Below are 17202 nucleotides of genomic sequence, written 5' to 3'. Positions count from 1 at the left end.
ACAAGAATTAGTATTGGGTCAAAAAAATATATGGAACCAAAAAGAGGCCCTTTTGCTCTTGTTCTGTTTTTTTTCTTCTTCTTAAGTTTATTAGTACTAGTTTTTTTTAAAAAAAGTAGTTTAGGCTTTTGAGATTTAGATAATGATAATGTAATATACAGAATACTAGATATTGTATCAGTAGATTAAGTTAGTTTAGTTCAGTTTCTATCTATAAAACTAAGAAAATTCTCAGTATTATTGGCCTGTGTTGGTCCTTGCTCTGTTTTTCTTCTTCTTATTTGAGTTAGTACATCCCGTTTGGCCATAATTTTTTTGACTTTATTTGAAAATCAACCTTTGATCGCGAAAATTACAGTTCTAATTTGGAAAACAACTTATAAGACTATAATATGTTTTAAAAGAATAACTTGTTTTTATGTAACAAATGAATTTTAAAATGCTCATTTCATCTTTAATGGCCTTATTTGTGGAATTTTATTAGGTATTTAATGAGATGATTTGTAATCACACAAACAAATTATACACCACGTATTTCTTTCTTAAACTTATATCAAGTCAAATAACGTTACATAAATTAAAATTAGGACTAAGGAAGTAGTAAATATGCGTTTAGTAGATTAGCTTCAATTTCTATCTATATAAAACTAAGAAAATTCTCAGTATTTGATGGTCTTCTGTTTTGCTCTTGTCCTATTTTTACTTTGGCTGTTTTTTTGTTTTGTTTTGTTTGTGTGTGTGCGTGTGCGTGGATGTAGATTGAGATTCTGATATTGATGATGTAATATACAGAATACTAGATATAGTTTCTGCAAATTAGTTAGTGTACTGCAATTCTTTAACTCAATGAAGCATATAAATCAAACTTTTACTTTCTGTTTTAACTGCTTTATTTTCTTACACTTGCTGTAATAATTTTCTATGGAGTGCATTTTTCATAAGAAAATAAGGAATTCAAAATGTTCAAATTCCAAAAGTGAATCCTAGCTAGTAGCTATCATTTAGTTTATCTCACAATTAAATTACAAAAATCACAAATTCAATTTCATCTTTTTTATTTAATAAAAAGGTTAAAAGTTAATTTAACCTTTTTTTTAAGTTGAAACAATTATTTTTGATGAGGCCCAGTAATACTAAATAAAACGAGTAATAAATAAACATATTAATAATATAAAATTTAAACCTTTCAAGATGGCTTAGATAGTTTGGCTTGGAACTTCCATATGAAGGTTTAAATTCGAAACCTCTTGTATGTGATAGCAAAACGTTGGCCTTCAGGGACTATATAAATTAATTCGAAACCTCTTGTATGTAATAGCAAGATGTTGACCTTCAGGGACTATATAAATTAATTATACTTTAAAATTTTGATTTGACTATTAATATTCTCATAATAAATTTTAAAAGATGATTCTTAATTTGTTAAAATAAATAAGTAAAAAGGAAAATTTTAATTTTTATTGGACTTGTTGATTAATAAAAAGAAACGCAGGAAGTAGAATGTGAGGAGGAGTTCTCCCTCAACCTAAAATAAAATTTTAACATAAAGTTTCCTAGGGATCAGCATAGTTTAGCAAATGAAAAAAAAATAAAAAAGATTGCATTAATAACAAAGTTTCACTAATTAAAAGGCAACAAAGTTCCACTAATTAGAAGGGCAGAGTTGAATTCAATACAATTTCATTGGATTCTTTGAAGTTACCCTTTTGGATAAGTGTGAATTTTTTCCCCCATTGTTACCTTCTAGGAAACAGCATATCCAGCAGCCGTAAGAATCTCTTTATACTGCACTTATTAAATAATATTTCATCCGTTCACTTTAATTATTCATTTAAAAAATATTATAATTTATGCAAATATTTTATCACAATACTTTTACTACTTTCAGTGAAAGTAATAAAATGAGATGAGTAATTCATACGAATTCTCCTATAATTAAATCTACTTATTATGGTTCGTACAATAAATGCTCCATTAGTGTGTTTAGACCTTACTCCCTTCGTTTCATATTATTTGTCATTTATACTAAATATAGTTATTTCAAAATAGTTGTTAATTTAAATAATTAAGAGAGAATTAATTATATTTTTTCAACTTTACCCTTAGCATTAATTATTCTAGACTTAAGAGAAACATAAATAGATAAAGATTAAAGAATTAATAAGGGGTATATTAGTCAAATAACAAATTTAATTAATATTTTTTAACAATTGTGCAAAAACTTATCACGATAATAAAAATGGGACGGAGGAAGTAGTTAATGCTAAAGTTTCTATCTCTCTCCAATAATATCTCTGCTACTACAAACACTTATCTTATGTATTTGTACTTCCTTTATTTTAAGTTATTTATCTTAATTCGATAGAATATAAAATATAAAAAAATAAAGAAGACTTAAATTTTATAATTTTCATTGAAACAAAAAAATTTGAGTGGAAATTGGAGATACATAATTTAAAATTTTAAGAACTTTTAATATATTATTTTGAAATTTTAAATTCTCTGTTTTATGTTAAATGAACAACAACAACGACCCAATGAAATCCCACAATGTGGGGTCTGGGGAGGATAAAGTGTATGCAGACCTGACTCCTATCAAGGTAGGATGACTATTTCCGAAAGACCCTCAAGGTGGAAAAATGAACCAAACTGATAAACTGATTTTTTATTTGAAAAAAAAATACACCAAATATTTGGAAAAAAGTTGTCTGTCTAGTCTAAAGAAGCTTATTTGAATTTTGAAGCATACAGATAGAACAAGTATCGGCTATAATTACTAAAAAATATTAATAGCCCTTTAATTAAATACATGAAAAAGAGTACAAGTCAAAAGTTCAAACGCCATTTATGGTGGAATTTAAACAAGCTAGTACTAGTAAGAAAAATGGTTTAAATTTTACTTTTATATATGTGCACTGTGAATGAAATTTGACTGCCTTTTCATGTGCACTATTGTCAATTGGAAATTTTGACTCAGGATTTGTTTGGTACACAGGAAAATGTAAGTAGTAGTTTTTTTTGCTCTTTTTTATTTTTTTATTTTTATGTTTGATAAGTAAATAAAAAATATTATCTGTGAAAGGTAGGGGTGTGGATGGGGTTATGGGGGTAGGTGAGGGTGTGGGATCATGTGTTAGAGGGTCGTGAAAAGATAATATTTTTTTAAAATCGATTAACCAAACATGAAAAAATTTAAAAATATCCTACAAATGTTCAGGCAAATTCAAACTCACTTCAAGTGCAAAATGAACAATATTGCCTACCAAACACTCTATAGTACACATCTCATATTTTCATAAAGTTAATTAGGATTAAACGTGAACTGATCAATAGTTTTTTTTCTCTATTCTTGTATTTATATCAAAAACAATTATTCAAGATCTATACAAATTTAATTAATATTATATATCAATTTAAAATTATTGTGTAAATTTCAAATTCAAAATCCATTGGATGGAGTCCATTATCAGCTGTTTGCTTGTGGGGACATTGAAGGAATCAAGAGTACTATTTCGTTCTTATTTGTTTTTAAAAAATCTTATTTACATATATAATATAATGATAAATATCTAAACAGTGAAGCTATCCTTAGTGTCCTCGAAGAAAGGAACATCATATCATATAATCTTATGACCTATGGAGAAAATAATGTAATTTGGTTGGATTATGACTAATATTAGGGATCGTTTGAGGTAAGAGATAAATATAAATAATTTTGAGAAAAAAAATAATTTAAGGATAAAATTTTAGTGTTTTGTTTGGTTGACAAGTTTGGGATAACGAAACGATCTCTTACAGTTTTGATTAATTTAAATTTATGTTGTTCAAATATATTCGTGCGCTTTGAACCAAAAAGTTTCTACATTCTAGACTCGAACTGAAAACGTACTTTCTAGAAATTGTTTTTATTATTTTCCATCCGTTTTTGGAGTTCGTGAAAATCTGATTAAATCTGATTAAGAAGGAAGCAGTCATACCACTGCACCACAATTCATATTTCTACGTTTTAGAACTGTGTTAATTACTCAAAACTTAAAGATTCTGTTCAGTTCTTTTTTCTTATTTGTACTAGCAGGCATTCTCTATTAGGTATTGAAAATTAATGAGTTCAAGTAAAGAAATTCAGAGATACAGTTCTAGAATTAGTTACTGGCAGTAATTAATACTAATTAATTAATGAACATATATATACATTGGATAAAGGAGAAGAAGAATCCAATGCAGTATATATATATATATATATGTATATATGCATGGAAAAATGTGAAAGAAATAATAGAAAAAGATAAACATGTACACATGGACCCTTCAAGGAATCCAATGGAACTTAATTAATTGGGTTCCTAACCCTTCATTTTGAATTGATAAATCATATACTCTATTATTTATTTATTTATTTATTTTGATAAATTTTAAATTTGAAAAAAGATTGTATAAAGTAACATAAATCACAAATTATAAAGTTTTTAAGAAATAAATAGAGATTTATAATACATAAAATGAATATATACGAACATTATTATTTTGCTCTAAAAAGAAATTTCAAACTCAAATTCTTTATTATAAATTTAAAATAATGAATAATGTTAAACGAACACTTATTTAGTTTGTCCTGCCCGAACTGCCCGATAGATAACTCGACTGGCGGGAACCTTAAAAAAATATTTTGGATTCGCGCCTATACTTTACGACTATTTGTTTTCCTTATGGTACTCCGCTTCGTGGATGTTTGCTTAAATTTATAATTCTCTCCTCTAATTTACGTGATATCGTTTGAATTGATAAAAAATTAAAATACGTGACCCCAAGCAAACAAATCAGAGGAAATACTAAGGCATTAGGTGAAGAAAGTAACGGCTTCATTAAATGTGTCAAATAAATAAATCGAATTAAATTTGAACGAATCAAAATGTATTAAGTTAATTAATAAGCAAAATTTGAACAGATTAAACAAATCATATTTGTATGAATTAATTTTGCCACACGTGACCCCATCAAACACTTGGACAACAAGATAATAAAGCAACAATAGATTATCAATAGAGTATCTTCTAGAGACGATCGCTTTTGATATGCTGTTCCAATCATTTTATAAAGAGTTTCATAAAGAAGATCAAAAGAAGGGGCAATAGGAAAATAGCTTTTACAATGACCTCAGCTTGAAAATGTTCAATCTGGAAGTAACTTTCAAAGTTATATCACCATAAGGTACATTTTGATTCACATAGACAAGTCCATAATTCTCCAACACATGGAATCAATTTCCAAAAGGAACACAAGTAGTATAAAAAACTGATGAAATAGTTCCTCAAACAATAGATACATATTATACTAAATACGATCATTCATTCAGCAATGAAACATATCATTTGTGCAACTAAAAAAATGGCAAAAAGTATTTTTCACTTCTTCTTCTCAACTCAATCACACCCAGAGATAAAAATGACCAAGTGTAAGCGCCACTGATATTAGACAACATCTAGACTAGGTTGCTCGGACTCATAAAAATGCGGTCAGTTGCATGTCGAATCCTCCAAAAAAATGTATTTTTAGAGAGTCCGAGCATCATAGCCCCTAGAACGCCAATATTTGAGACTTGACTTGCATCCCCAAGAAAGAGGAATTAATCATGGAAAAAATAGAGGAGGACTTACCAGAGTCTCGAAAAACATTCGGGCACATATTTTCCTATTTTTGCCTTGTAGAATTGTGTTTAAGCTGAGATCACCAGTCTCTTCTGAGCCTGGAGGTTACTGGTGACTGCCCTAGCAAAAATTGAGCCACGATTCTGCAATCATCATACCATTAAGAGACTATCCTGCAAATTTTACTAAAATTTTTTTTATTGAGTGCCACCTTGTTCAAAACTCTGGCGTTCCAACTTCAGCAGTACCTCGAAATCCTGCTTTAGCATATGGTAACACAAACTTCAGGTGCATGTTACATCAACAAAATCGGGAAATTTAAGATGCTACAGGCATAGAACATAAAATTGACCAACATTATCCGAAATAGAGGTTCTTAGCTCACCAATAGGAGTGTCGTCATCTTGATCAAGAAAACTCAGATCCTGCATCAGTATTTAGCCATCTATCAGATGAAAAACAGGTAAACTAAGTTTAAATGCCATTGTTGACTTAATAAATTTAATCAAGTCTTCATACTCTTTCACTCGCAAAAAAATTTAGGTTCTTCCCAACAGTAGCAAAATAGCAATGTTAAACAGGCTCTAATAAATTATTTTTTAACCAAGTAGTTTCAGGAAAAACTATTTTTTTAGCTTCTGAAAAACAACATCTTCAGCTCTCCAGAAGCATTTTTTTCTCCCAAAAAATTGGTCGAACACCTCGCCTTTTTAAAAATACGCACTTTTTTGAAGAAGAAAAATAAGCACTTTTAAGAAAAAAATAAGCTTAGCCAAACATGCTAGAAATCACGTGCAAATTGAAGCCATATGATGCCACATTAAAATTAGGGGGACAAAATCAGCCCAGTAAAATTACTGCCCGCAATCACATACTGAGCAGATCACGCTAATTGCTGGAATAACGTAAACACTTCCCCAAAAAAAAAACATATAAAGAAAGAAACAAAACAGAATGAAACATAAAAGAATTTATATGTGGCATACTGGCATCTGACCAATGTCACCATAGTTGTATATATCAGACCGAAAAAAAAAAAATTACTTAACCTACATTAGCAATTTTTAAGCGTTCTCATTTTAGTTATACCTGGATTTCTATGTTGATCCAAATTCTAAAAACCATTTCTGATGTCGTTCAATGTCCACTGCAGAAACTGTGGGTTGCATCTTATTTAAAGCTTCTATGAAGTCATCCGTCGTAACTGGAATTTCCAAAATCTCAGCCTCGGACATGTTCTTAATCTCATCTGGGGTTTTCCCTGATATCCTACCTCTCATGCCATCTAAAGAAGCATCTCTGCAGATATTTGTTAGATCGTCTCCACTATAACCTTCTGTTCTTCGTGCCAATTGGTCAATATCCAGGTCAGGAGCTAACTGTCATTCATGTCATAGATTATTAGTATCAACAAAATTTTCTGTTCAATCTCGAGGAGCAATAATAACTGGAGGCGAATCTAGGGCAGGTTTAATGGTTCACATTACTTTCAGCTCAAGTGTTGTATGCAATGTGAAAAAATTAAAACTTATAATGAATTCACCACTGATTTTGAACTCACCAACTCTAAATACTAGATTCTCCTTTGATGGTTAGCAGTTGTCCGTCATATTTCAAGAGCAGAGAAAATATTTGAGTAGAGACCTATGATGATAATATAGCAGATGAACTTCTTCTTACAAGACAATGAAGCACAGCATCTCCAAATTAAGAAACTAGTCAACAACAATAATGAGAGCTTACCGTGATTGATTTTAAGTTTATCTTTATAAGCTCCTTTCGGCTCTTAAAATCAGGAAACGGGATGTAAATCCTATTTTCTAGCCGCCTCCTACAGTAGAAACAGAGATGAAACAGAAGAAAAATCAGAGGGAAACAAAAGAAAGCTAATATTGATTAGGAATTTAAAGAGTAAACTTAACCTTAGTGCCTCATCACGACCCCAGGGAAAATTTGTTGCTGCCAAAACTGTCACTGATTTGCCTGCATTATTATTAGTGGAGTTGTTTAACCCATCGATCTGAACTAGAAGTTCAGACTTCACTCTTCGGGACACGTCATGCTGTCCAGAAGCCCTAAGAAAACGGTTCAGAGTTGATGAAACATTAATTGGTGACCTGATAAGATAATAACTAACACGCTATAGATATGATCTTAGCAAATATCAGTTTGAAGTCGCTGCGACCTCCAATTGCACTGCTCAGACGCGTTAATTGGAAGTTGAAAATCATATAAATGCCAGTATGTATGGATGACATTATCAGTTCAGTGCAGACTAAGCGGCTCAAGTGAAACTTAAGTGTGATTCAGTTTTGATAAAACATGCAGCCTCTAATTTCCTTCCGACTAGGTTTCTTCTAAGGTTTCAAATTAGTTTTAACCTTCTCTGCTCTCTGAAGCTCCTATGCAGAGCTTTGGACTAGTAGAGACACTTCACTTATTTACTCGTTAAAAAGCAAGAACAAATTGGTCATGAAACTAATATAGGGTTCATCACCAATCAAGTTCTAATAGATGATTGAAGTCTAGTTACTAGGACGTGTAGACCCGTACCATATATCTATGCCTAGATGTTTTATCACATATAGTGATGAAAACAAACCTTAACAACAGCAAGACAATGAGAAATATCCTCAGATGTCACGTCTATATGTAATGACTTTAGAAAGTAACAGATTACTTACCCTCTGGCACTGCAAAGAGAATCAATCTCATCAATGAAAATTGTACTTGGAGCCCGAGCAAGCACCGTACCAATCGTTCACTCTCACCGTACCATTTTGCACACAACAAAGAACAAGTAACACTCAGAAATGTTGTCCCACACTGTAGCAACAGCTTTGGCCAAGAGAGTTTTCCCAGTGCCAGGAGGACCAAACATAAGAACTCCTCACCAAGGTCTCCTGATTCCCTGCAAGTAACATCGAATATGCGAACTATATAGAAGTTTCATAATAAGTATTCGTTACACTTTTATCAATGTGCCATGTGGTTACAACTTGTGCATAGCTGCAACTCAAAAACTTATAAATCAGCAAGAAATTGCAACTTTTTATTGGATCAAATTGTATCCTCATTATGTGAGGACGAACATATGAGGTAATTAAGGTTTCAATAGGAAAAACTATTATCAGCTCATTCTCTTAACTATGTGTTGAGGAGCATATCCACCTCTGATGCACAGTTTGTTACGAGGCAAAAGAAATGAAAATATGACGCGCGTTTGGTATGGCAGAAGTCATTTTCCTCTGACGAAAATATTTTTTCAGGAAAACAGATTCCTAGAAAATGTTTTCGGTGTTTCATTTGATTTTCTCTAAAATATATACTAAATAGTAAGAGGAAAAATAATAATACTAGCGAATTCGGAAGTATTTTGATGAAAAATTGTAATTAGTAAGATTAAATAATAAAGTCTAAATGTTATTTGGAACGACTAATATGAAGTTAGAGTTAACATAGTTATAAAGAAAATGACATCATCCCCCTCCCCCCCCCCCCCCTCTTTGGGAACACAGAAACTAATGAAAGATATTTTCCTGAAATATAACTTCCGTAGTACCAAACACACACATCATTTTGTAGTATGCTTATATTCAGAATCAACTATCAGAAGTACCTGGAAATATTTAGGCATCCACAGTGGGAGAACAACTGCTTCCTCTAAAAGCTTCTTTGCCTCATTTAGTCCTGCAACATCATCCCATCTCACCCCTGGATTGGTATTCAAGATTTCCTTTTCAAGAGTAGCAGCCAGTTGAGGATCAGGCCCTTTATACTCTCCTGTTGACTTAACGCCTACTACAGCATTCTGATAGTTGTGAAGAAAGACGCTAAGAATATTATAAATAACTTAAAAGTCTCGGCTTCATAAAAATAAAGTAGAGATAAATTTAAGTAAACTATGAATTCAAAATCCAACGTCAGTACCAAAAGGTTATGTATAACCAGTATTTAAACTCAGCTTGATCCTCCCCACTGACTTTTTCTTGGATGCAGCTAAGTGAAGATGTGTTGTACACCATTGCTACAGTCAACTTCAGGTATGGTTGATGAATTTTATTTACTATAACAGTTAAGTCTACCACTTTTATATAAGATCTCATCTATAGTCAATTTGGCCAGGTAGAGCGAAGATTAAAGATCATTTACAATTGGAGTTTGGTAAAATATCTTGTCTTGTCATTTATGTCTCGATCAACATTATCAAAATGTTCTCGAATAGTATTAAAAGCACTTGAGGGTTTTTTACCACTTGTTGCACAGTGTTTCTGTAATTATTCACCTGCCCAGCAATGTTGATCCTTCCTCCATATAAAAATTTCATAGAAAGATCACCTTTTTTAACAAACAAAAAATACAATTCAAGTGAAGGTGAAAGATTTTTGAAGATTGGAGTTCCGCGAAAGACTTGCCTGAACTTGATGTGTCGTTTTCTTCTTCTCTATTGTCTTTGTGGGTGATAGACCAACCCTCTTTGAACACTACCACAAATATAAAGTAAGTGAATATTAATTTGGTGTGGAAGTAGAGTCTTGATCAAACGGCTAGAGACCCAAGGAATTATACCTGCTGGATTGCATAAGTTTTTTCTTGCTGGAATTGGAGGGTGTTGAAGTCACGATCAACGTCACGTTCTTTCTGCTGATAAATTAGGCTGAAGCCAGTGTAGCATAGGCCTCTATAACAAACTAGGTTGAAGGAGTAACTAAAGACGAGGTAGTCTGAAAGAAGGTCCAGATTCTCTGGAATGCTGTAATTCAAATTGGGTTCTACAGCCATGATCCAATTCAGCAGCTCCATCATGCTGAGATGGTCATCTTTGTTAGTGTCGAACTTGTCAAAGGTTTTCTTCGTCCTCTCCTCTCTGATGGGGCAATTAGATTGTAACTAGTCACATAAATGAAAATGGAACGGAAGGCTTAAAAGTACAAGCTTTGTGCAATATTGTCAGCATAGGAAAACTGTTCATCCCAAAATACGTTGTGATTTAAGTCTAGATGAAAGCAACATTATTCGAAATGCAAGCTAGCATTTGGCAATAGTTTTTGGACTCGCACTTATAAAACTTCTCAACTGCGGAATTGCATAAATATTTGTTTATTTAATTGTTGGAATTGGGTGAGGGTGTGTAAGTCACGATCAAGGTCACGTTTTTTTGTGCTTATAAATTAGCCTGAAGCCAATATAGCATAGGCCATGGGCACCATACATATTGACTTGGTGAGTGCGGATGTATTCTAAAAGGATGTCCGGAATCCTTTTAATATTGTTACTCAAATCGGGATCTACAGCCACTAACTCCGACAGCGAGAGATGATCGATCATCTTTATTAGTGTCAAACGTGTCGAAGATTTTCCTCCTCTGAGATGGCGATTGCCATTGCCACAAATCTTCTTCTTCAAACCAAGATAATAATCTTAAGCTTACTAGAACAAGGGTTCAGGTTCATTGAAGACGAAAAAGGCTCGCAACTTGCAGGCAGGAAAATTGGGGTCGCTCGGCTAAAATTTCACTATGTCACGTCGCTTTACACACAGTTAAATAAGTAAACTAGATATTGGCCGTGATACGGGTCCAATATGACCAATTACAAACTTAAGATCAATTTCATATCGAAAAATTTAAGTTGGGCAACTATTTTTTCTCACGCATTGGAATGAAGAAATGGATGATCAATAAAAAGTGAATCTTTAATGTAAAAGAAGAACCCTTTATCTCACAAAAGTCCCAACTGATATCAACATAGCAAGAATCAGATGATAACCACATCAAATTAGAAGAAGAAAAATAGGCATAAAAGGGCACAAATTAGAAAGAAAAAATAAAAAAGAAAATAAAAGAAAAGGAACCAATTTTAGAGAGTGTGTTCGTGGAAGAATAATGAGATTTCTTCAAGCTGTTCTGAAGGTTGGCTGCCAGCCATACTGTTGCTAATGGACCCTTCCCGTTTGGGCTTTCATCCCACGTTTCAATTGAACATCGACATTTACAGATTGGAGAGCGGACGGTTGATTTGCTTATATGACTTGGACAATCATTTTCTCATGCCTTAACTTTTAAAATTAAGTCACGGTCAGGTGTCATGTGTTTACAACAACGAATCACTCAAGTCATTTCTAGAAATTTGATTAGGAGTACTTTACAAAGTAACTTGCAAACTACTTAAATTCAACTGCACTACTACTCCATCTTAGCTGAAGTTTAGCATCTTAATACTTGTGAGTCCATAAAAACAGCAAAATAACAACTATTTGATGATCTATTTCTAGAACTAGTCTACGAATACGCATTCTCAATATCAATGAGTATATAATTTTTAAAAATTAACAAAATATTATCAAACACTATGTTTTAGTTGTGATCATCCATCTTACCAAAACAAAAAGTACCTAGTACTTTGTAATCATAACAAATTTAATTTGCTTGCATAGTGCAGGTAATGTTCTGTACAACAGTTTTATTTTTTGGCAGGGGAAACATGATTCCTCTCTGCTAACAATGTGATAAATATACAGTTTAGTATTCAAATGTTACCTTTTTCAGCAGCTGTTATGAACAATAAACAGCTTATCATTAGCTAAAACAATTTTCAAGCAACAACTTCAATGAATTTATTTGATGCCCATGTCCTGGCCACATCAGAAACCTTATTTTCCTCAACATGTAACAGCTTCAACTTTGGTGAATTCAACACAAATAACTCAACACCCTGTGCCTCAATCCCACAACAATACATTACATCAACAGTTTCTAATTTCTTGCAACACTTAGCCAGTGAAACCATGGATAAATTTGTCAACTTTTTGCAACCCCTAACCTTCAATTCATTCAGATTGTTGCAGGATACTAACATTGATATCAGTTCTTTATCAAGCAACATGTCATTAAAAGACAAGTCTAATTTCCTTAATCTTTTCAAATCCTGTCCTAATGTAGTCAACAAGCCAGATTCTCTTTCCACTACATCACAATTTATCAAAGCCAATTCTTCAAGCCCATCAGCCATAGCATTTCCAAGAATCTTTAACCCTTCACCCGTAACAAGACAGCAACTTTGTAACCTTAAACTCCTCAAACTCCCTAAATTTTCAGCAGCAGCTGTCAAATGATTGTTGTCAAGATCAAGAGGCAACCTTAAATCAAGATTCTGCAAATTACCACATTTGCTTTGGCTCAAGAAATGAAACAACCCCTCTTTACTACCACCATCATAGAGCAACAAAGAATTCAACATAGCACAATTCTCAGACAATTTCAACAAAACCCCATCAGCAATTGTCCTACAAGTTCTCAATTCCAATTCTTGAAGACCCTCCAAACACTTAAGAAATGCTAAAAAAGAACCTTGATCACCAACCCCTTCACAGCTTATCAACTTCAAAGTTCTCACCTTTTTGCAATTCCTCCATAAAAAACCAACACCCTTATCCCCTGATTGAATTCCAGTCAACAAAAGACTCTCCAAATTCAACTCACAGGAACCATAAAAGTCAACATAATCAAATTCCCCTGAATTCCCAGCTGAGTAAATTGAGAGTTCTTTAAGACACCCAAAAGGGGTCAGCCAGAGAAAAGAAAGAGGCCTAAAAAGAGTAACAGCAAGAGAAACAAGATTAGGGCAAGAAACAGAAAGAGAAAACAGAGATACAGGAGAAACAGAACCATTCAAGAATCGGAGATGCCGGAGATAAGGGCAAGAAGAAGCAACGGTATCAAGCAATTGATCGGAGGAATCTACTGTGGGTTTAATGGTAACAGAAAGAGTAGACAAATAAGGGTGAAAACTGAGAAAAGAGGAAAAAAGAGGGATAAAAGGGGGTTCAATAAAACAGATAGAAAGAGAAATAGTTGAGGAACGAAGAAGATGAAGCCACCGCTTACAGACTAAAGAAACAGCGGCGTGAGAGGGCGGAGGAAGGCGGCGGAATATTTCTTGAAGTAATTCATCACAGAGAATTGAATCCATATTCTGTACTGTGGAAGGAACGAGACACACAAGAAATAATCTTGAATTTTTTATTTATAGAGAGGGTCTTTATTTACCTACCACTCGTATTTTGCTTTCATTTTCTTCTCTATCTTCCCAATTTCCTTTTTATGTTTTAAAGACTTTAAAAAAGAAACAGAGGAAGGTAACTGAAGTGGAACACACGGCACAATGCCAAGTTATTACAGACTTACAGTGAGCAATGGAGAGATTCTCAGTTTCACTTTCTTGTGCCGCCTGTCACTCTCTTTTATCTCTTACCAATGAAAATGAGTATTCACGTTTGGATTTAATTTCATTACTTTCTCACTCGAGAATCTCACCAACCCAATAAATTCCTAAAATGTGTTACACAACTTAACTATCTATTAATCTTCGATTATAATTATCGATCTTCAAATTTTTCTATCTAGGATCAGTTAATTGGAGGTGAGCCATGTTCTATCAAATGCCATTATTTTTTTTCGATCTATCTTTATTTCTCCTAACACTCATTATAATCAATCTTTCATATCTCTTCACTGATTTATTAGTACATCTTCTCTACACATATCTGAACCATCTCAACCTAATTTCCTCGTTAAAAAAACATAAAAAATATTATTCTATCCATTGTTTTAGCTTAGACGTTGTAGTGCGCTTTTGCTTATTTATCACAGAGTTAGTATTTATAATTTTCTTTTCAATAAAGTAGTAAGTTATTTAATATGTAGAATATATAATAAGTAAAACCCTGTTCCTACTCATTTTATCACTTGGGACTAAAGTGTGTATTTTCAATAGCAAAAATAAATTGATACTTTGGAACACAAAAGTGAGAACAAAGTAAATTGTTAATTACTTAAATTCAAATGCACTACTACTCCATATTAACTGAAGTTTAGCATTTTTAGTACTCCATAAACAACAAAATAACAAACATGTAGCAACTAAATATATTCAAGCACTTTCTTAATAAATGAATGGAAAATTAAGCTGTATTATAGGAGAAAAAAAACTAGCAATCAAACATTGTTTATTTCTGAATGTAAAATAACTATTTGAAATCAATTTCCTAATAAATTGAATTATGTTTTTTTTTTATAAAAAAAATGATATTCCGTTGGATTGAGAGTAAAGTCATCTATTATAAATGTCTTTAAGAGTATTTTTTAGATACACCCCTAATAAATGAATAATTTAGTTGAAGTGTCTACCTATGAATGATGACAATTTAAGAAGACCGTTTATATAGTTTATATACTTACTGTTAATACAATTTAACTATTCAATGCATGTCGTACTATATTTTATAAATTATCATATTATATTTGTTATGAAAAATTATATTCTGTTATAAAACTCCTTAATTCGTCTGATAATATATGAATTTGAAAGTTTGTGCATAAAATTTAGCTGTTATTTAAATGAAAATTAAAATGTAAAAATTGTTTTATAGAGAATGCTATGAATATAAAGAACAATTTGTCCACGACTTAGGTTGTGCATATACTTCCTGCGTCTATTTTTAATTTTTTTCATGTTTGACTTGATACATCTCTTAAGAAGTATTTAATAAATAATAAATTTACTATATCATTCTTTAAATATAATAAATTTAATATTTTAAAAAATGATCATAATTAATTATAAATGTAAATTAAATATTTAAATAATAAATTATTTTTTAAATTTAATTAAAATAAAATTAACATATATTTTTTATATAATCGACAACTAAAAATGGACAAACATATATATTTTTTATAATCGACTTCTATAAAACTCACAAACGAAAAATAGAAATTGACATCCGATGACGGGAACCACACCATCTATACCTACTATCATTTGTTTGTATCGAATTCGTCTTGGCCTGTTGCACGTTTCTCGACCCTTCGTTTTCTTTGTATATCTTTGCTCCGTCTTAATTTATGTGACATTATTGACTGATAAAAATTTTAAGAATTTTTTTTTTCATTAACTGTAAAATAAAGATTTTTTAAATATAAAAACATAATCTTTTTTTTTGGAAATATACACATCATTTAAGGAAAAATATTCTTTTAAAAAATATAATTTAAAACTGTTTTAATTAAGCGTAAGATATCAAATAAATTGAAACACAAGAATGCATTTTTTTTTTCCTTTTGTATCATAAATTTCCTCCTTTCGTCACAAACCCAACTTATGCTCATAACCTTTTTTAGTTTTTTTTAAAAAAATGAGGGACATGGCAGAAGAAGGAGCAAGGAATTATATATCATGTGAATTTGAATTAATCGATCAAACTGAATTGGATAATTAAACTAAAAAAAAGTAGGAAAATTGAGTAGTTAGACTTGAACTTTGTGCTTTATCTATATTATATTAAAAGTATGAAGATCTTTTAAAATGTTGTTTGAACTTTTTATCCTTCATTAAAATACGACACTTTAGAGAAAATCGTCTTTTCCTCTTTTCTCAATTTATAATTATACAAAAGCACTAATAATATATATTTTGGAAAAATAAAAATTCTTTTTATTTCTGACAAATTAAACTGTCGTAGGAGTACTAATGAACTGCCATATTTTTGGCAAAACGAATACTATTGTAAAGAGTATTATTTTGGCAAACTAAAAAAGACCTGCCTTATTAGAAATACTAAACCTAGAAGGAAAATAAAATTAAAAATACTTAGATTATAATTCTATACGTAGAAGGAATTACTAAACCTAAAGCATAATCAATTGTTAAAAATAGAGCTGTTAATTATTATTTCCTTATATAATCAATCGTTAAGAAATAGAGTTGTTATTAAATATTATTTTCATATTTTGGTGAAAAATAAAATCCTATTAGGATTAGAAAAGTGCATATGTACATCTATAAAAGAATTTTAGTAATAGATGGGAAATAAAAACTTCTTGGATCTTGCTTGTGGCCTTCCTCATTATTAAGGCCTAATGATCAAAATCTCTATTAACTTAGAAGGTATTATATTTTATGAACTATAATTTTTACACGATCTTTTTCTTGCATGACTCTTTTTATTTCCCAAAGTTTTCATTGTCATCTTTTATCACTATTTTTATCAGTTATATGCATTACATACTTAAACCCTTGAATATAATTGAGGTAAAATTAGAGATGTTCGTGATGTTTGAATTTATGTTATTTATACATATATTTTTACATTTTTATTTCATCCATATCTGTATGATTGTGTTTTAGACAAAATCATTTTTTTATCATTTTCTTCAATTATTAATATTAATATATAGGAAGAAGTCTAAATTATATGAATATAATTAAATATTTATTTTTAATATTAGGAGAATTATTAATTTTCCTTTTAAGTGAAGATCTCATTAGATGTATAATTTTTTTATGCAATAATTATTTTTATACGGAATTATTTAGAGCCCGTTTGGATGGGCTTATAAAAAGTAACTTTTATGTATGAAGTGCTTTTAGAATTTTGAAGTGCTGAAAGTTATTTTTATAAATAAGCAGTTGAGTGTTTGGATAAAAGTGCTTATGATGTGAATTTTAGGATTAAAAGAATAAAAAAAGGTAGTTTGGGAATTTAGTTAAAATATAAG

The 17202-nt window shown here is 31.1% G+C and overlaps 1 protein-coding gene and 1 pseudogene across 1 annotated transcript; both read right to left on the bottom strand.

The window, feature by feature from the left end:
* Window positions 1-5067: 5067 nt before the first annotated feature.
* On the bottom strand, window positions 5068-10448 carry LOC129872793 (katanin p60 ATPase-containing subunit A1-like; annotated as a pseudogene).
* Window positions 10449-11938: 1490 nt separating this feature from the next.
* LOC129874693 (F-box/LRR-repeat protein 4) lies at window positions 11939-13792 on the bottom strand. Its single transcript, XM_055950016.1, has one exon. It carries the CDS (start codon window positions 13613-13615, stop codon window positions 12239-12241), a length of 1377 nt encoding a protein of 458 aa, XP_055805991.1. The 5' UTR covers window positions 13616-13792; the 3' UTR covers window positions 11939-12238.
* Window positions 13793-17202: the final 3410 nt, after the last annotated feature.

Source organism: Solanum dulcamara, chromosome 11 (assembly GCF_947179165.1).
Source record: "Solanum dulcamara chromosome 11, daSolDulc1.2, whole genome shotgun sequence".
Classification (NCBI taxonomy): domain Eukaryota; kingdom Viridiplantae; phylum Streptophyta; class Magnoliopsida; order Solanales; family Solanaceae; genus Solanum; species Solanum dulcamara.
The sequence above is the reverse complement of the archived record's forward strand: the minus strand, read 5'-3'. Positions and strand labels throughout refer to the sequence as shown.